The sequence below is a fragment of the Macaca mulatta genome, chromosome 3 (assembly GCF_049350105.2).
Source record: "Macaca mulatta isolate MMU2019108-1 chromosome 3, T2T-MMU8v2.0, whole genome shotgun sequence".
Taxonomy (NCBI): domain Eukaryota; kingdom Metazoa; phylum Chordata; class Mammalia; order Primates; family Cercopithecidae; genus Macaca; species Macaca mulatta.
The window spans coordinates 80,583,092-80,604,869 of NC_133408.1; the positions used below are offsets into that span (position 1 = coordinate 80,583,092).

At 41.4% G+C, this 21,778-nt stretch overlaps 1 protein-coding gene across 2 annotated transcripts in view; it reads left to right on the forward strand.

The window, feature by feature from the left end:
• Window positions 1-8,542, forward strand: part of SUN3 (Sad1 and UNC84 domain containing 3) — a 46,906-nt gene extending 38,364 nt beyond the window's left edge. Inside the window, exons 10-11 of one of the 2 annotated variants that reach the window (XM_015133575.3) lie at window positions 342-434; window positions 8,242-8,542. In XM_015133575.3, the coding sequence (XP_014989061.3) occupies window positions 342-434; window positions 8,242-8,361 (213 nt within the window). In that variant the 3' untranslated portion in view covers window positions 8,362-8,542. The remainder of the gene's footprint in view (window positions 1-341; window positions 435-8,241) is intronic. The other variant, XM_077997881.1, reaches the window with a different exon arrangement.
• The last annotated feature ends 13,236 nt before the right edge of the window (window positions 8,543-21,778 follow it).

Sequence of the window (21,778 nt, forward strand, 5' to 3'; positions counted from 1 at the left end):
GGATTTTCTCTACATGTATGTATCTGTCTTTCATCTATCAGTTGTTTATCTATCAATCATCTATCTTTCATCTGTCTTCTATCTATCTATCTATCTATCTATCTATCTATCTATCTATCTATGTGTCCATCCATCCTCTGTCCTTCTAGTCAGTCCCGTGATCAGCCTTTGGCCTCACTGGTCCCTTGTTAAATGCCCTCTGGGTGCATAGATTAGTACTGGCATGATCACAGCACTGTGCCCCGGTGGACATCAGAGATATCTGGTGAATTATTTCTTCTTTTTGAAAACACAACTGTTTCCATTCATTACAATCTCTATATCTGTTGCTTTCTTTATAGGGCATCACAAAAAAATGTGAAGGAGAAGAAATTTTCCTAGGTCAGTTTATATATAACAAAACAGGAACCACCATTCAAACATTTGAACTCCAGGTAATGTGTGCCCTGGGAAATGATATAAGTAGCTCTATCACTGGAAGAAATTTGTTGGGATTGCTTCCTGTAAAGTGATGTATGAAAATAATTATGACAAAAGCATGAGTTACACAAGGCTTATCTGAACTTCATTTCTTAGCTCCAAGTGCTTACAAGGATTTTAATGCAAAAGACAGACAAATGCAAAACCAGTTTCTAAGTCAAATTCTTCCTCACCTGCTATCACTTTTTTATAATATATATATTTAATTTCTCGGTTGTTTCTCAACTATTCCATTCCCTGAATATTATTAAGTGTAATAGTTACTACCTCACCTTGCTTAAGTATAGGGGAGGAGGATGATGGTACAATATGAAGTGGACAGAGGCAGAGAGAAGCTCAAAGGAAGAGTGGATAAAGATTTAATATCAGATAATACAAGTAAAACTCCTAATCCAATGGGGGAAAATATCAACTGTTAACTTATAAATCCCCTGAAACTCGCCAAGGCATATGAAATATATACTCATTTTTTTAATTAGCCACAGAGAGTAACTGAAGTGACGTAGAAGACATTTTATATCATGTAAAACCAAGTGTTTTATGACACTTTTTTTTATTATTATACTTTAAGTCCTAGGGTACATGTGCACAACGTGCAGATTTGTTACATAGGTATACATGTGCCATGTTGGTGTGCTGCACCCATTAACTCGTCATTTACATTAGGTATATCTCCTAATGCTATCTCTCCCCCACCCCCCCAACAATAGGCGCCAGTGTGTGATGTTCCCCTTCCTGTGTCCAAGTGTTCTCATTGTTCAATTCCCACCTATGAGTGAGAACATGTGGTGTTGGGTTTTCTGTTCTTGTGATAGTTTGCTGAGAATGATGGTTTCCAGCTGCATCCATGTCCCTACAAAGGACACAAACTCATCCTTTTTTATGGCTGCATAGTATTCCATGGTATATATGTGCCACATTTTCTTAATCCAGCCTGTCACTGATGGACATTTGGGTTGATTCCAAGTCTTTGTTATTGTGAATAGTGCCACAATAAACATACGTGTGCATGTGTCTTTATAGCAGCATGATTTATAATCCTTTGGGTATATACCCAGTAATGGGTTGGCTGGGTCAAATGGTATTTCTAGTTCTAGATCCTTGAAGAATCGCCACACTGTTTTCCACAACAGTTGAACTAGTTTACAGTCCCACCAACAGTGTAAAAGTGTTCCTATTTCTCCACATCCTCTCCAACACCTGTTGTTTCCTGACTTTTTAATGATTGCCATTCTAAATGGTGTGAGATGGTATCTCATTGTGGTTTTTATTTGCATTTCTCTGATGGCGAGTGATGATGAGCATTTTTTCATGTGTCTGTTGGCTGTATGAATGTCTTCTTTTGAGAAGTGTCTGTTCATATCCTTTGCCCACTTTTTGATGGGGTTGTTTTTTTCTTGTAAATTTGATTGAGTTCTTTGTAGGTTCTGGATATTAGTCCTTTGTCAGATGAGTAGATTGCAAAAATTTTCTCCCATTCTGTAGGTTGCCTGTTCACTCTGAGGGTAGTTTCTTTTGCTGTGCAGAAGCTCTTTAGTTTAATTAGATCCCATTGGTCAATTTTGGCTTTTGTTGCCATTGCTTTTGGTGTTTTAGACATGAAGTCCTTGCCCATGCCTATGCCCTGAATGGTATTATCTAGGTTTTCTTCTATGGTTTTTATGGTTTTAGGTCTAACATTTAAGTGTCTAATCCATCTTGAATTCATTTTCGTATAAGGAGTAAGGCAAAGATCCAGTTTCAGCTTTCTACTTATGGCTAGCCAATTATCCCAGCACCATTTATTAAATAGGGAATCCTTTCCCCATTTCTTGTTTCTGTCAGGTTTGTCAAAGATCAGATAGCGGTAGATGTGTTGTATTATTTCTGAGGGCTCTGTTCTGTTCCATTGGTCTATATCTCTGTTTTGGTACCAGTACCATGCTGTTTTGGTTACTGTAGCCTTGTAGTATAGTTTGAAGTCAGGTAGTGTGATGCCTCCAGCTTTGTTCTTTCGACTTAGGATTGTGTTGGCAATGCGGGCAATCCCGCATTTAAAGTTCCATATGAACTTTAAAGCAGTTTTTTCCAATTCTGTGAAGAAAGTCATTGGTAGCTTGATGGGAATGGCACTGACTCTATAAATTACCTTGGGCAGTATGGCCATTTCCATGATATTGATTCTTCCTATCCACGAGCATGGTATGTTCTTCCATTTGTTTGTATCCTCTTTTATTTCACTGAGCAGTGGTTTGTAGTTCTCCTTGAAGAGGTCCTTTACATCCCTTGTAAGTTGGATTCCTAGGTATTTTATTCTCTTTGAAGCTATTGTGAATGGGAGTTCATTCATAATTTGGCTCTCTGTTTGTCTGTTACTGGTGTATAAGAATGCTTGTGATTTTTGCACATTAATTTTGTATCCTGAGACTTTGCTGAAGTTGCTTATCAGCTTAATGAGATTTTGGGCTGAGACGATGGGGTTTTCTAAATATACAATCATGTCATCTGCAAACAGGGACAATTTGACTTCTTCTTTTCCTAACCAAATACGCTTTATTTCTTTCTCTTGCCTGATTGCCCTAGCAAGAACTTCCAACACTATGTTGAATAGGAGTGGTGAGAGAGGGCATCCCTGTCTTGTGCCAGTTTTCAAAGGGAATGCTTCCAGTTTTTGCCCATTCAGTATGATATTGGCTGTGGGTTTGTCATAAATAGCTCTTATTATTTTGAGATATGTTCCATCAATACCGAATTTATTGAGAGTTTCTAGCATGAAGGGCTGTTGAATTTTGTCAAAGGCCTTTTCTGCATCTATTGAGATAATCATGTGGTTTTTGTCTTTGGTTCTGTTTATATGCTGGATTATGTTTATTGATTTGCATATGTTGAACCAGCCTTGCATCCCAGAGATGAAGCCCACTTGATCATGGTGGAAAAACTTTTTGATGTGCTGCTGGATTCAGTTTGCCAGTATTTTATTGAGGATTTTTGCATCGATGTTCATCCAGGATATTGGTCTAAAATTCTTTTTTGTTGTATCTCTTCCAGGCTTTGGTATCAGGATGATATTGGCCTCATAAAATGAGTTAGGGAGGATTCCCTCTTTTTCTATTGATTGGAATAGTTTCAGAAGGAATGGTACCAACTCCTCCTTGTACCTCTGGTAGAATTTGGCTGTGAATCCGTCTGGTCCTGGACTTTTTTTGGTTGGGAGGCTATTAATTTTTGCCTCAATTTCAGAGCCTGCTATTGATCTATTCAGAGATTCAACTTCTTCCTGGTTTAGTCTTGGGAGAGTGTAAGTGTCCAGGAAATTATCCATTTCTTCTAGGTTTTCTAGTTTATTTGCACAGAGGTGTTTACAGTATTCTCTGATAGTAGTTTGTATTTCTGTGGGGTCAGTGGTGACATCCCCTTTATCATTTTTTATTGCGTCTATTTGATTTTTCTCTCTTTTCTTCTTTATTAGTCTTGCTAGTGGTCTATCAATTTTGTTGATCTTTTCAAAAAACCAGCTCCTGGATTCATTGATATTTTGGAGGGTTTTTTGTGTCTCTATCTCCTTCAGTTCTGCTCTGATCTTAATTATTTCTTGCCTTCTGCCAGCTTTTGAATGTATTTGCTCTTGCTTCTCTAGTTCTTTTAATTGTGATGTTAGGGTGTCAATTTTAGATCTTTCCTGCTTTCTCTTGTGGGCATTTAGTGCTGTAAATTTCCCTCTACACACTGCTTTACATGTGTCCCAGAGATTCTGGTATGTTGTATCTTTGTTCTCATTGGTTTCAAAGAACATCTTTTTTTCTGTCTTCATTTCGTTATGTACCCAGTAGTCATTCAGGAGCAGGTTGTTCAGTTTCCATGTAGTTGAGCAGTTTTGATTGAGTTTCTTAGTCCTGAGTTCTAGTTTGATTGCACTGTGGTCTGAGAAACAGTTTGCTATAATTTCTGTTCTTTTACATTTGCTGAGGAGTGCTTTACTTCCAACTATGTGGTCAATTTTGGAGTAAGCGCAATGTGGTGCTGAGAAGAATGTATATTCTGTTGCTTTGGGATGGAGAGCTCTGTAGATGTCTATTAGGTCCGCTTGGTGCAGAGTTGAGTTCAATTCCTGGATATCCTTGTTAACTTTCAGTCTCGTTGATCTCTCTAAATGTTGACAATGGGGTGTTAAAGTATCCCATTATTATTATTATTATTATTATTATTATTATTCTGAGATGGAGTCTCGCTCTGTCACCAGGCCGAAGTGCCAGTGTCACGATCTTGGCTCACTGCAACCTCCACCTCCCAAGTTCAAGTGATTCTCCTGCCTCAGCCTCCCAAGTAGCTGGGACTACAGGTGCCTGCCACCACACCCAGCTAATTTTTTGTATTTTTAGTAGAGATGGGGTTTCACCGTATTAGCTGAGATGGTCTCAATCTCCTGACCTCATGATCTGCCCACCTCGGCCTCCCAAAGTGCTGAGATTACAGGCGTGAGCCACCACGCCTGGCCTCTCCCATTATTATTGTATGTGAGTCTAAGTCTCTTTGTAAATCTCTAAGGACTTGCTTTATGAATCTGGGTGCTCCTGTATTGGGTGCATATATATTTAGGATAGTTAACTCTTCCTGATGAATTGATCCCTTTACCATTATGTAATGGCCTTCTTTGTCTCTTTTGATCTTTGATGGTTTAAAGTCTGTTTTATCAGAGACTAGGATTGCAACCCCTGCTTTTTTTTTTGTTCTCCATTTGCTTGGTAGATCTTCCTCCATCCCTTTATTTTGAGCCTATATGTGTCTCTGCATGTGAAATGGGTCTCCTGAATACAGCAAACTGATGGGTCTTGACTCTTTATCCAATTTGCCAGTCTGTGTCTTTTAATTGGACCATTTAGTCCATTTACATTTAAGGTTAATATTGTTATGTGTGAACTTGATCCTGTCATTATGATATTAGCTGGTTATTTTGCTCGTTGGTTGATGCACTTTCTTCCCAGCATGGATGGACTTTACATTTTGGCATGTTTTTGCAATAGCTGGTACCTGTTGTTCCTTTCCATGTTTAGTGCTTCCTTCAGGATCTCTTGTAGGGCAGGCCTGGTGGTGACAAAATCTCTAAGCATTTGCTTGTCTGTAAAGGATTTTATTTCTCCTTCACTTATGAAACTTAGTTTGGCTGGATATGAAATTCTGGGTTTAAAATTCTTTTCTTTAAGAATGTTGAATATTGGCCCCCAGTGTCTTCTGGCTTATAGAGTTTCTGCCAAGAGATCTGCTGTTAGTCTGATGGGGTTGCCTTCATGGGTAACCTGACCTTTCTGTCTGGCTGTCCTTAACATTTTTCCTTCATTTCAACTTTGGTGAATCTGACAATTATGTGTCTTGGAGTTGCTCTTCTCGAGGAGTATCTTTGTGGCGTTCTTTGTATTTCCTAAATTTGAATGTTGGCCTGCCTTACTAGGTTGGGGAAGTTTTCCTGGATGATATCCTGCAGAGTATTTTCCAACTTGGTTCCATTTTCCATGGCACTTTCAGGCACGCCAATCAGATGTAGATTTGGTCTTTTCACATAATCCCATATTTCTTGGAGGCTTTGTTCATTTCTTTTTACTCTTTTTTCTCTACACTTCTCGCTTCATTTCATTCATTTGATCTTCAATCGCTGATACTCTTTCTTCCAGTTGATCGAGTCAGTTCCTGAAGCTTGTGCATTTGTCACGTAGTTCTCGTGTTATGGTTTTCATCTCTATCAATTCTTTTAAGGACTTCTCTACATTGGTTATTCTAGTTAGCCATTCATCCATTCTTTTTTCAAGGTTTTTAGTTTCTTTGCACTGGTTACATAGTTCCTCCCTTAGCTCTGAGAAGTTTGATCAACTGAAGCCTTCTTCTCTCAACTCATCAAAATCATTCTCCAGTCAGCTTTGTTCCATTGCTGGCGATGAGCTGCATTCCTTTGGAGGGGGAGATGCGCTCTGATTTTTTGAATTTCCAGCTTTTCTGCCCTGCTTTTTCCCCATCTTTGTGGTTTTATCTGCCTTTGGTCTTTGATGATGGTGACGTACTGATGGGGTTTTGGTGTGGGTGTCCTTTCTGTTTGTTAGTTTTCCTTCTAACAGTCAGGACCCTCAGCTGCAGGTCTGTTGGAGTTTGCTTGAGGTCCACTCCAGACCCTGTTTGCCCTGGTATCAGCAGTGGAGGCTGCAGAAGATAGAATATTGCTGAACAGAGAGTTTTGCTGTCTGATTCTTGCTCTGGAAGGTTCGTCTCAGGGGTGTACCCAGCCACGTGAGTTGTGAGGTGTTGGTCTGCACCTAGTGGGGGATGTCTCCCAGTTAGGACCCACTTGAGGAGGCAGTCTGTCCGTTCTCAGATCTCAGCCTCCTTGCTGGGAGATCCACTGCTCTCTTCAAAGCTGTCAGACAGGGAAATTTATCTCTGCTGAGGTTTCTGCTGCTTTTTGTTTAGCTATGCCCTGTCCCCAGGGGTGGAGTCTACAGATGCAGGCAGGCCTCCTTGAGCTGCGGTGGGCTCCACCCAATTCGAGCTTCCCAGCGGCTTTGTTTACCCACTTAAGCTTCAGCAATGGTGGGCGCCCCTCCCCTAGCCTCGCTGCCGCCTTGCAGTTAGATCTCAGACTGCTGTGCTAGCAATGAGGGAGTCTCCGTGGGCGTGGGACCCTCCGAGCCAGGTGTGGGATATAATCTCCTGGTGTGCCTTTTGCTAAGACCCTTGGTAAAGTGCAGTATTAGGGTGGGAGTTACCCAATTTTCCAGGTGTTATGTGTCTCAATTTCCTTTGGCTAGGAAAAGGAATTCCCTTCCCCCTTGTGCTTCTCAGGTGAGGTGATGCCTTACCCTGCTTCAGCTCTCACTGGTCGGGCTGCATCCGCAGACCAGCACCAACTGTCCGACATGCCCCAGTGAGATGAACCTGGTACCTCAGTTGAAAATGCAGAAATCACCCGTCTTCTGTGTTGCTCACGCTGGGAGCTGGAGGCTGAAGCTGTTCCTATTCAGCCTTCTTGGGCATGCCCTCCTTTATGACACTTTTTGGCCAAATAGTGAGAAAATAAAGATATAACAATAATATATGTTAGAAATGAGCATATTTGTCGAGTTTCATATTTGATTATATATTCATATGCATTTGAACTCATATTATCTGTTCTTATAGTTGGCTTCATAGATCTGGTTTTTAGACAACAAGCCCTCTCTCCCCTGCTCCTCAGCACAGCCAGCAAGGAGTGTAGAAGGGAGAAACAGTGGAACAGAGAGGTCACTTGGCTGCCATATTATCCTCCTCTCCCTCTACTTATCTTTTCATAAGCTCTTTATTCCAGTAGCTTATTTTCCCACTCATTAGACTGATATTTGAAAATAGTTATGTTAGAAAAGAAAAAAGTATACAGGCCAGGTGTGGTGGCTCATGCCTATAATTCCATCACTTTTGGAGGCCTAGGCAGTTAAATTGCTTGAACCCTGGAGTTCAAGACCAGCCTGGGCAACATGGCAAAACCCTGTCTCTACAAAAAATTAATAAATTAGCTAGGTGTGGTGGCATGTGCCTGCAGTTCCAGCTCCTCAGGAGTCTGAGCTGTGAGGATGGCTTGAGCCCAGGAGGTAGAGGTGGCAACGAGCCGTGATCATGCCACTACATTCCAGCCTGTGTGACAGAGCCAGATCCTGTCTCAAAAAAAAAGAAGAGTATATAATTTTAAAATTTTATCAGTATTCATTGGGATTATTTGAGATGAATTTCTTTATGAGGCATTGATTTTCTTTTCTTTATTTTCAGCATGCTGTTTCTGAATATTTATTATGTGTGAAACTTAACATCTTTAGCAACTGGGGACACCCGAAGTATACTTGTTTATATCGATTCAGGGTCCACGGCACACCAGGCAAGCACATCTAGAAGAGTTGGTGCAGAAGGTCATGCCACATGTCCAGAATATTCAAGAACACTTATTCTCTTAGATGATACTGCACACATAGGAATTGAGAATTAGGAGTGGGAAGAAAACCTCAAAGTGGTTCATACTTGCCTATAAAAAGTAAACAAATTTTACTAATAAAAAATATGGAAGTAAATTAAATATCCTTGCCATAGTTTAGTCTTTAAGGATGCTCCATGTTGTCAGAGCATTGAAAACTCATTTTGTATTTAGAAGAAGATTGTCTCATCATCAGTCTTTCTCATAATACCATCTTTGCCTTCACTGACTCATTTATTTACACCAGGCTTGGGTGTCCACTATCACCACTATCATTTAGTGCTGATCTGGAGGCACTGGTCAGCGCAATTAGATAGGAAACCAGTAATTTTTAAATTAGAGGTAAAAATTAGTGAGGAGTTCTGACCATGACCATTTACAGATAATTTGACGAATTCCTTGAAATGCAATAGAGTCTATTTTAAAAGAATAACAAACAAGGAAAAACTGTTGTAAGTTAGTGGATGCAAAATTCCCACATATAAATCAATATCATTCATAAATAAAAACAACAACCAGTTACAGAGTATAACTTACAAAATCCATTATCATCTTTAGATAATAAACATCAAATAAAAGAAGAAAATAAAATATCTACATGAAGAAATCCCAAACGGCAGTAAATGACTAAAAGAAGACTTAAGGCCAGGCGTAGTGGCTCACAACTGTAATCTTAGCACTTTGGGAGGTCAAGGGTGTGGGATCACTTGAGCCCAGGAATCTTGAGACCAGTCTGGGCAACACAGCAAGACCCCATCCCTACAAAAAATTTAAAAATTAGCCAGATGTCTTGCATGTTGCAGCTACTCAGGAGACAGGTGGGAGGATCACTTGAGCCTGGGAGGTTGAAGCTTCAAGTGAGGTGTGTTTGAGCCACTACACTCCAGCCTGGGCAACCTGTCTGGAAAAAAAAAAAAAAAAAAAAAGACTTCAATAAAATAAATGGAAAGATAGATATACTATATGCCATATCCTTCGATGGGAAATCTCAACTGTCAAGATGTCAATTTTAAGTTAATTTATAAATGTAACTTGATCTCAGTTAAAAACCAGAAAAATATGGCATTTATGGGACAGTTACAAGCTATTAAACAATTATTATTAAAAAAAATAATTTGGGCTGGGCATAGTGGCTCACACCTATAATCTTAGCACTTTCAGAGGCCAAAGTGGAAGAACCACTTGACTCCAGGAGTTCAAGATGAGCCTGGGCGACATAGTGAGACCCTGTCTCTATTAAAAATAAAAAAAATTAGGCGGTGCACACCTGCAGTACCAGCTACTTGGGAGGCTGAGGTGGGAGGATCACTTGAGCCCAAGAATTTGAGGCCGCAGTGAGCCATGATCACTGCACTCCTGACTGGGTGGCAGAGCAAGACCCTGTCTGAAAAAAACAAATTATAGGTGTGTGTGATTGTGGTACTACAATGATGCTTTATAAAATAAATCTTAACTTTTTATTTACATATTTAAATATTTAAAGTTGAAATGGTATATGTGGGATCTTTTCCAAAATAACATAAGGTGAGGAAATTAATAAGAAAATTCATGATTGGCCATGAAATGATCATTGAAGTTGGATGCTGCCAGTCCATGGAGCTTCATTATACTATTCTGTCTAGATTTATAAATGTTTGATATTTTCAATTAAAAAGTTTTTTAAAAATTAAGACATATATATTTTTAAAAACCCAAAGGGGGGTATGTTTTAAATGAAATTGATTCTAAAGTTCATATGGAAGTATAAACTTAGCAAAAGGACAGCCAGAAAATCTCTGAAAAAAAATCAACAAAAGAAATAGCTCTATGACATAGGTATAAAACAATAGTTAAAACTGTATGATACTGGCAAACAGATAGACCAATGGAACAGATAAACAAGTCCAAAACTACATTTACATGTATGTGGAAGTTGGGTGTATGATAAAGGTAGCATCTCAAAAGAGTATGGGGGAAAAAACAAATTACTTGGGACAATTATCTAGTCATTAAGAAAATAAAATTCCATCCATATTTCTCACTTTATAACATGACAAACTCCCAATATGGTAAAATATATACAAGTAGGTAATAAAACCATAAAAATATTAACAGGGAAACTTGGGATAATTCCTGTATGGCACTGAATAGAGGAATGTCTTTCTAAATATGACTCAAAATTTAGAAGCCACAAAAGAAAAAAAATTCTACTATATAAAAATCAAGAACCTCTGCATGGCCAACAAAACTTAAAATGGAAAAAATATTCACAATTGACATTATAAGGACCAACCTTTCCAATATATACACAGTCCCCTGAAAGCAATTGTAATATCAGTAGCACATTAGAAAAATGGCCAGTGAACAGATCATCTAGAGAAGCATATGAAAGATATTCAAGCTTATTTACTTAAGAAAATTGGCAAAACTTATATTGTACCATGTTTCACTGATGAAATTAGAAAGATCCAAAAGTTTGATAATGTTTTATTTCAAGGCTTTGGGGAAACAGGATCTCTCACATATTGCTGGAAGGAATGCAAATAGGTATAACATTTATGGAGGGAACTTGGCCTATCTATAAAAATTAAAGATGAATATATCCTTTGACTGAAAAACTTAACCATGTGCAAAATGCCATATATAAAATGTTATTCATCAGCAATATTTCCCAGGAGGAAATGTAATGAGAGAGGTAGGAATGGGGTAGGAGGAAGTCCCCACATGGGCAGGACCAAAGTGTTTTACTGTATATTTATACTATTTTGTTTTTAAACCATGTTTTAAAAAAACATGGTTTTTAAAGCATGTGAATATTTTGCCAATTAAGGCATTACATGATATTTTCAATAGACATGTTCTTTTGTTTTTTAATACAATGGTCAAGGAGAAAATAGATATTCAATAAGTAAAGAGTGATAAATGTAATGAAAAGAAAAAAATAAGAAAGAGACACACGAAACCAGGGGACCTTAGCCAGGAGACTAGGGAAGCCCCCTGCCAGGAAAACAATTTGTGAGATAGTGGTCTCGGGCTACCCTCTGTATTAGATTCCCCTGGTCATACGAGAAAAATCAGTGGGCTTTCTGAAACACCCAGGAGCTGGAAAGATGAAGATAGAGAAAACAACACCAGGGTGCTGCCTCTGTATATCCTCCTGAGGATGTGGATATGATGGGGTGGTGTGAAAATGGAAAAGACCTGGGTGCCTTTTATGAGGCATAGTAATGCCAGCCCTCCCATTTTCAGCATGGAAAACCAGCACAAAATTATGATCCTCATCTCCTTCTAAATCACCCTTTTGAATACAGGGTCCACTTCTAGCGACCCTGGGCTAAGGGAAGCTCCAAACTCCTCCTGTTCATGTGGCCACACAGCCGTAGCCTACTTTCTGTCTCTTTGCCAAGCAGATTGGAAGCTTTAGCAAACAATTCTCTATGTAAATGTGTGTTTTCTACCTGCTAACAGGTAGCCCACCAAAAACGTACCACTTCATTGAAAAGGTGGCTTTTTATGAAACCATGAAAGCCATGTGCAGTGAAGTGGGGCTGGGAGTGGCAGCAGTGCTAGGGGTGGTCATTCTTTGACTATAATGGGGGCACATGTGTGACACTTTGGAGGAACTAGAAGTTCAAGAGCTGTGCAAAAATGGCTTGAGACTGATGGGATGGCAGCAGACAAATGGAGTAGCTGGAAAATGTAGGCAGTGCTACCCAGGGAAGCAGACAAAAGATTTTAGACTTTAACCGAGGAGCAATGTTTTGTAGCCATTGAGGATCTAAGAAAAGATTGTGATACAATTGAAGTGGAGTTTAGACATATCACACTGGTTGGCATGTGGAGAATGGACCATAGAGGCCCAGGAGTAGGCAGGGGAGGTCAGTGAGAGAGTTGCTGCAATAGTCCGGGTGGCAATTAGTGGGGATAGCAGGATGGAGAGAGGCAAATGGAAATAAAAGGGGAAACAGAATCAATGGAAAGGGCCAGTAGGCTGGTTAGAATGGGATTCATTCTGAGTCACAAATAGCCACTGCTCTCATGGGGTAAATAAAGAATTGCTTCCATGCTTTCAAAGTGGAAGTCACTTCGCAAGAGTCTTTTCCTTAAGGCAGTTGAACTAAGCCTCCTTCCAGCAATTACCCATGACATGCACCAATACTTGGCAAAGCCAGCTTTCTCACAGGTAGTAATGATGCTGGCATCCCTTTGTGTTCCCTTGGCTTTCCTTAGGTTGAGGAATAAAGTATGGAATTCTATTTCAAGTGGTGGATATTAATTCCAGTAGGGTGGTGTAAATTTAGAGTGCAGGCTTGAAATCAGGAGATGTGAGTTAAAAATCAATTTCAAAGCTAGCAAGCACTGTGAACTTGAAGAGTGTTCTAGAAAAGGAATTTTTGGTTATAAGAAAGAGAAAGGCCCTACAACTAGTGCAGTAGTTGGGAGAGGGTTCTTACAAAGTTCCCAAAAGATCATGAAATGCAAGAACAGGAAATGAAATATAGCCAGACCTCATGAGAATAGGACCAAGGGAAGCTGTTCTCTGGAGTTGCACTCATGACTAGTATAGCTGTTCAATACCAGCCAGGTTCCTGGGAGTGGGGGAGCTGTTTAATGGCAACATACTCCTGCCTCCACACATCCCACGTGCAAGCCCCCTGACAATGGAACTCTGCTGCTCCTCCCATCCAGAGGTAAAGTCTTGTTTCAATCATTCTTTTTTCTTTTCTATATCTTATGATGATTTGGCATTATAAAAATCTGGGGAGGCTGGGTGTGGTGCCTCAAGTCTGTAATCTCAGTACTTTGGGAAGCTGAGGGAGGTAGATAACTTGAGGTCAGGAGTTCAAGAACACCCTGACCTGTTGCAGGAAATCAGAGGACTAGAGAGACCAATGGGTGGAACAGGAGGATTTTGTTAAGGTGCACACCAGCTCAGCAGATTCGCAACCAAAAGGCTGAGCCCTGAACAAAAACAGGGCTTGATTTTTACAAGCAAGCTTACAGGAACAGAACAAAGACAGTTAATCAAACAGTGACAGGGCTCATAATCTTTAGCATAGCTTGTGACCTTGCAGCTGCATTGAAGAAGAAACAGGAACTTACAAAACCTTGCAAAATACAGGTGCTTATAAAAATAGCTATGAGTTACAGCAAGGGGAAGGGGCGACAGTAAAGAAATTTGTTTTTCTTAACCTTGCTCTGGGGGAATGTCTGGAGCCCAGTCCTTTGGCTTCCGACTTTCCAGACAGTGTTGTCAAGGTATTGCCAGGGCCCTGCCTACCACTGTCCTTGGAATGAGTGAGTTAAGTACAGGAAACTTGTTTTTCTCTTTTAACTCCTGCTTCAGACCAACATGGTGAAACCTTGACTCTACTAAGACTACAAAAAATATAGCCAGATGTGGTGGTATGCACCTATAATCCCAGGTACTTGGGAGGCTGAGGCAGGAGAATCGCTTGAACCAGGGAGGCAGAGGTTGCAGTGAGCCAAGATTGCACCATTGCACTCCAGCCTGGGCAACAAGAGAGAAACTCTGTTTAAAAAAAAAAAGTCTGGGGAGAGGAGGGAGTTCTAAGTGGCCAATTTTTTAAAAAGTTAAAAAAAAATTAAAATACAAATCTGAAGAGATTGCCCCATCCAGGGCTAGCCAATTCTTAGAGATCACACATCTTTCATATGCTCACCCAACTGCTCCAACTACCTCCTTATCTAACTTTCACATGCCAAGCCAATATTTCTCCTGCCTTAAATCATCCAGGGCCAGGTACCAGACAACTAGAGACCACTCCTAAGGCCCAGTGTCTGCCAACATTATTCAAACGGGCCAGTTCTAAATTGTTCACCCTTCCCTGCCTTGCCTTTGCCATGGAAATCCCCATAACGGCTCTGGCTCAGGCTGTCTGCTTGCTCCAACTTTTGCCACCTGATCTATCTTAGTCCGTTTGTGTTGCTATAAAGAAATACCTGGCTGGGCATGGTGACTCAGGCCTGTAATCCCAGCACTTTGTGAGGCCGAGGCGGGCAGATCACGAGGTCAGGAGATCGAGACCATCCTGGCTAACACAGTGAAACCCCGTCTCTACTAAAAATACAAAAAATTAACCAGGTGTGGTGGCAGGCGCCTGCAGTTCCAGCTATTCAGGAGGCTGAGGCAGGAGAATGGCGTGAACCCAGGAAACGGAGCTTGCAGTGAGCTGAGATCACACCACTGCACTCCAACCTGGGCAACAGAGTGAGACTCCATCTCAAAAAAAAAAAAAAAAATACCTGTGTAACTGACTCATGTCCAGATGCTGACCACTCAGAAGTCAAAGAATGAGAACTGAGGTGTGGTAAAAGGAAAGCAGCTTTTATTGATCAAATGCTAGCAGATGAGAGAATAGCTGGACTCAGCCTCAAATGAACCCTCTCAGCCTTCTGGGCTGAGTAAAGGGCTTTAAGAAGAAAAAAGGTGTGGAAAACTTACAAGAGTAGTGAAAAAAAGAGTACATGGCTGCCTGTCTTTTTTTTTTTTTTAAGATAGAGTTTCACTCTTGTCACCCAGCCTGGAGTACAATGGTGCGGTCTCAGCTCACTGCAACCTCTGCCTCCCAGGTTCAAGCAATTCTCCTGCCTCAGCCTCCCAAGTAGCTGGGATTACAGGCTTGCATCACCACACCTGCCTAATTTTGTATTTTTAGTAGAGATGGGGTTTCACCATGTTGGTCAGGCTGGTCTTGAACTCCTGACCTCAGGTGATCTGCCTGCCTCAGCCTCCCAAAATGCTGGGATTACAGGCATGAGCCACCGCACCGGACTTGGGCTGCCTGTATTGTTCCGATGGTTATCTTGAGGAATCACCCATCCTGAAGACCAATTTGCATCATCCTGCCTTTGGAATGGTAGTGGTAGGCTCAATGTTTCTAACTTCCTGTGAGCAGGAAGATTCTGCAGCTGGGTCTCTCTGCCTGGTTTGTTTCAAAATTGGTCCTGGGAATTTCTAAGCAAGCACATAATTAGATAAGCAAGAGCTGTGCACCAATGTGCCTGGCGGGAAAGGCAGAGAAACAAAGAATCTCACAGTACAAGGCTACATTTTGAAATCAGAAAGGAAGCAAAAAAAGTTTTAAAGTGCATTTCAAGGCTCGATTACTCTATTACATCTCAGGCTGAGTTATTTATAAAGAACAAAAGGTTTATTTGGCTCACAATTCTGCAGGCTATACAAGAAGCATGACATCAACATCTGCTTCTGATGAGGACCTCGGGAAGCTTCTACTCATAGCAAAAGGCAAAGGGGAACTGGCATGCAGGACACATGGAGAGAGAGGAAGTGAGAGAGACAAAGCGGAAGAGGTGCCAGGCTCTTCGCAACAACCAGCTCTCACGGGAACTAATAGAGCTAGAACTTACTATTATCATGAGTATGGCAACAAGCCATTCATGAGGTATCTGTCCCCATGATTCAAATACCTTTCATTAGGTCCTAACTATAACATTGGGAATCATATTTCAACATAAGATTTGGAGGGGACAAACATCCAAAACGTAGCATGACCAAAAATGTGCTTTCCTGTGTGATCCTGAAGAGGGACTCTTCCTATGGCATTGGCCCGTCCCATTATGTCGTCATGCAGCCACTACTATCAATTAAAATAAAAAAACACTTGTCTCTGTAAATTCATTCTCTCAGTAGGTGGCCAGCAACTTACAGCTCAGATAAAAAAATAAATAGAGATGGAGCTCAGCCAATTCAGAGTTATCTTTTAGAAACAGGGAATAGGGGTTGGATGTAATCCCAGCGTTTTGAGAGGGCAAGGCAGGTGGATCACCTGAGATTGGGAGTCTGAGACCAGCCTTGCCAACACTGCAAAACCCCATCTCTACTGAAAAGACAAAAATTAGCTGGACATGGTGGTAGGCACCTATAATCCTAGCTACTCAGGAGGCTGAGGCAGGAGAATCGCTTGAACCCAAGAGGCAGAGGTTGTTGTGAGCCAAGATCGCGCCATTGCATTCCAGCTTGGGCAAGAGTGAAACTGCAAAGGAGGAGGAGGGGGAGGAGAGAGGAGGAGAGGGAGGAGAGAGGAGGAGGGGGAAGAGAGAGGAGGAGAAGGAGGAGGAGAAGAAGAAGAAGAGGAAGAAGAGGAAAAAGAAGAGAAGAAGAAGAAGAAGAAGAAGAGGAGGAGGAGGAAGAAGAGGAAGAGGAAGAGGAAGAAGAGGAAGAGGAAGAAGAGGAGGAGGAGGAGGGGGGTGGAGGAGGAATGAGGAGGAGGAGAAGAAATTGGGAATAGGAACCTGAGAAATTGTAGCAATCAGGAAGTGGGGAGTATATTAGTTATCTATTGATAATGATTGAGGCAAGTCTGTTCTCCAGTCCATTGTATCTAGACTGGCCCATGGATTGCTCTGAATAGTAGTTTGTGATGGAAGTAATGTTCTAGGAGCTCCGGTGCCTTAGCCTTTAAAGATCTTGTGGTTTCCACTCTCCCCTTGGACTGCTGTCCAGAAACCACCTTGTCAAGAAGTTGGACTTGCCTGCTGGAGGGTGCGAGACTATGTAGTGGAGAACAAGGTGCCCAGGCAACATCCTAGCACCAACTCTCAGGCATATCAATGAGGCCACCTTGGACCTTCCAGCCCAGCAGACCTTCAGCCAAATGCAGCCTCATTAGGGAGCCCAGGTGAAAGTAGCAGAGCAATCACTCAACCAACATCCTAAATCCTTGGTGAAGTCACATGTTTGGGGGAGTGTCTTACACATCAATAGGGAACCAACATACTTCCCACTCCCCAATTACTACAATTCCCCAGGTTCCTATTCCCAGTTTCTGAAAGGGGACTCTGAATCGACTGAGTTCCATTTCTATTTTTTTTTTTTTTACCCAGGCTGCAAGTTGCTGGAAGCCTATTGAGAGAATGAACATGCAAATGGCCAGACCATATATGAAAACAGAACTGAACTCTGGCCCACAATCTGCAGCAACCTGACCAGAAAGCCAAGCCATTCTCTACAGTAACCGGCCCGGGTGCCGGCTTGCTACCTAGGAGACACACTCTGGGTAGGAGACAGACAACTCTCTCTAACAACTGATGCAGGAGGCCAAACAACTCCTCTAATAATTCACCTCAAATGGCCAGGATTTGATTAATAACTTGCAGATTCCCTAATTTTTGTCCCTGCTTGCAACTTAGGAATAACTAGAGATAGGCAAATATCCTCCCCTAAACAATCATGTGGGAAGCATCCCTTCTGGTGAGCCCCCTCAGCTTCTCCAGGCTGACAGCCTGAATCAGGGCTCACCCCCGGTGCCTTCCCTTTTCCACTATAAAACATTCCTAGTTCTCTGCCTGCCTTTGAGTCTCTGCCGAAATGCAAGTGATGATGGCTGACTCTGAATAAATAGGCTTTGCCTGTTCCATTTGGTTGGTCTTCATTTATTTCCACACTATCAATTGTTTTCCTGAAGGTCAAATGTAAATAGGGCTGGTCCAGTCAGCAGGAGCATGTGGGTCACTGGACACTCAGCAATCCAGTGATGCAGATTCTCACCAAGAGTGTGAGGTAGGGCATGCCATGGCCAACATTGCCAGTTCTATCTGTCCCCATCTTTAAAATGGGAATAACAGCCCAAGTGCGGTGGCTCACACCTGTAATCCCAGCACTTTGGGAGGCTGAAGCAGGCAGCTCACCTGATGTCATGAGTTTGAGACCAGCCTGGCCAACATGGTGAAACCCCATCTCTACTAAAAATACAAAAAACTGTCCAGGCATGGTGGCGGGTGCCTTTAATCCCAGCTACTCGGGAGGCTGAGGCAGCAGAATCACTTGAACCTAGGACTCGGAGGTTGTAGTGAGCCGAGATTGCACCATTGCACTCCAGCTTGGGCGACAAGAGCAAGACTCCATCTCAAATAAAATAAAATAAAATAGGAATAATAGTGCTTATTTTATGGGTGTTTATGTTATCTAAGTGATGGTATCAGTGCAGAGTGCTATAAAATGGGAGCTATCTATCTCATCCTACTGATCAATAATATTTAGATAGTGCTTTAAAGGCATCCAACAAATGTTGATCACCCTCCTCTTGAGTGGGGCTGGTCCCCTTCCTTAATCCCCATCACTTACTACCATGCCTGACACTTCTCATGTGCTCCACAAATGTTCATTTAAAAAAGTATCTATGGAATTTATTGAAGAATTTTTTTGACACCTTAAAGATGAAAAGAGTCTTTGAAGAGGTGCTTAAGCAAAAACCCATCTCTTAGAACAAGTACAATTCTCAAAAGACATTCACTCATGCCACCTCTAGGGTATGCTTTCCTTCATTTTACAGTTTTCTCATGTTAAAAAAGAAGACAAATACTGCCTTTCAAATTTGATGCGTAACAACTGAGCAAGTCACATGTTTCCCTTGGGTAATTTTTCCGATATTAACTGCTAACAACAGGGCTGCAAATTGCTGCCTCTTCCCCCAGGAACTAGAGAAGGCAAGTAAGTACCTGAAAGAGACTGGCCAAATACCTAGACAGAATTGACCATCTGTAGCTGTAGAGAGGTTATTTCCCTTACTTCCAACTACATGCATCCTGACTGACATTTTATTCGCACCACTATTTATTTCAGTTTCTAATACAAGATTAAGGCATTTACCTCCCCACTAAACAAACTTAACAAACAGCGTCAACACCGTTTCCCAAATCATTGTGTGACTGAATTACTAACCCCTGAGGTTCGGCAGTTCTTAAGTCAGAAGGCAATTTACCGTAGCTAGATAAGAACATGAATATACATTGCATTAGAAAACTCAGTGGTACATGGGGCTTCTAGAAATCTCTAGAGATCACATTCCTTGCCTCAAAATCATTCAGAAAGTACAGAAGTAGTGTCAGTATGTTTAATTATCAATTCTGAAGTTATTGAATTAATTTGCTAAGCCTATTTAAGAAAACTGCAAGAGCACATAAAATATTCCTTTCTTCTTCCAAGAAAAGATAACTGCAGCTTTATTTTCTATTTCTTGAGTCAAATTCCTATATGATTTGGGCATTTATCAATGCAGAATGTATATCACATCTTCTTAGGAAGTTTAAAAAATTGCTTTATCAGTTTTTACGACATAAAATTAAGCAATTTACAGTAAAGTTCAAGATGTTACAAAATATTGTTTACAAAGTTTATTTAGATACATTCTTTAATTATATTCATTTATCTACTAGCAACCACTTTATTTAATGCGATGTTCAATTCTTCAAATTACTCATTCATGAGGAAATTTAAAAACATGCTTTTTTCCTGCAGATCATATGGGGCAAATGAAAAATGTTGGCAGAACTTTTTTGTGTGTGTGTGTGACGGAGTCTTGCTCTGTTGCCTAGGCTGGAGTGCAGTGGCAGATCTCGGCTCACTGAAATCTCTGCCTCCTGGGTTCAAGTGATTCTCCTGCCTCAGATTCCTGAGTAGTTGGGATTACAGGCACAAGCTATCACGTCGGGCTAATTTTTGTATTTTTAGTAGAGACAGGGTTTCACCATGTTGGCCAGGGCTGGTCTCAAACTCCTGACCTCAGATGACCTACCGGTCTCCGCCTCCCAGAGTGCTGGGATTACAGGAGAGAGTCACTCTGCCCCACCTGTTGGCATAACTTTGAAAGTGATATATTAAGTTTGGTCTGGTAAACGCTCGCATGTGACAATGAAGATTAGAATTTTGCTTCATGTTATAGTCTTAAAATAGGCAAAAACTGCAATTTTTGTATTTTGCACCTTTTTATTATTATATTTTAAGTTCTAGGGTACATGTGCACAATGTGCAGGTTTGTGGCATAGGTATACATATGCCATGTTGGTTTGCTGCACCTATCAACTCATCATTTACATGAGGTATTTCTCCTAAGGCTATCCCTCCCCCAGGCTTCCACCCCCCAACAGGCCCCAGTGTGTGATGTTCCCCTCCCTGTGTCCATGTGTTCTCATTGTTCAACTCCCACGTATGAGTGAGAACATGCAATGTTTGGTTTTCTGTCCTTGTGATATTTTGCTGAGAATGATGGTTTCCAACCTCATCCATGTCCCTGCAAAGGGCATGAACTCATCCTTTTATATGGCTGTATAGTATTCCATGGTGTATATGTCCAACTTGTCTTTATCCAGTCTGTTATTGATGGACATTTGGGATGGTTCCAAGTCTTTGCTATTGTGAATAGTGCCACAATAAACATAACGTGTGCATGTGTCTTTAAAAATAATCTAGGCCTGGCACAGTGGCTCATGCCCATAATCCCAGCACTTTGGGATTATAGCCGAGATCGCACCACTGCACTCCAGCCTGGGCAATAGAGGGAGACTCCGTCTAAAAAAAAAAAAAATTAACCTTGCCTGGTAGCTTGTGCCTGTAATCCCAACTACTCGGGAAGCTGAGGCAGGAGAATCCCTTGAACCCAGGAAGTGGAGGTTGCAGAGGTCGGAGATCACGCCATTGCACTCCAGCCTGGGTAACAGAGCCAGACTCCGTCTCAAAATCATCATCATCATCATCATCATCTGCATTGTCTTGATTCTATATGTCAAGTTAAAGACAACGGTCTAGGCTCCTATTTGCAGAGGGCATTAAAAATAACAATTAACATAGATAATCTTTAGTCTTTGAAAAACCAAATTAGATACAATTGTTGCTTCATTTCCCCCTTTAAAATTTCTTTCCTTTTAAAAAAACCTAATGACATTATTTATGCTAATAAGAATTTTATCGGATGTAATAAAGTTCATCTTGAGGCAAACTGCAGAATTACCACTTAACGTCAGTGTTCTTTAAGCATCCCGTCTTTACCAACTAGCCAGTAATATGTTAAATTTTTTAAAAAGTCATTTAAAACAGTTTTCAGAACCTTAATCAACCAAGATGCTTCAATACCAAAGTACCGGTACCGTCATCGGAGGCTAGAGGGTTTAAAGCTGCTCTACCTTAGAGAGGTATATTTAAGATAATATTGTTTAACCTTTATAAACGACTAATTTTATTTGGATATTTTTAAATAGCACTTGGAGTAGGTGTCACAAAATTCTTTCAAAACGTGAATTCTCAGAACCACCTCCCCAAATCTGGGGCTTGAAGCCACCGCCTCACTAAAAGCAGATCCCACATTACCCCGGAGCGCCGAGGCATACCCGGAGACTGGGACCCCACCTCCTCGGGGCGTGACCTGTGATCCTTGACCCGTGACCCCACCTTCTCTGGGGCGTGACCCCTGGCCCCACCACCCCAGGGGCGTGGCCCGGAGGCAATCCTGGCAAGAGCCGGGTAGCCCGAGCCGGGCGGAACCACTGTGCGCGCCGCCGTGTTTCCGGGCCGGGACACTCAGGGCGCGACACTTATCTGTT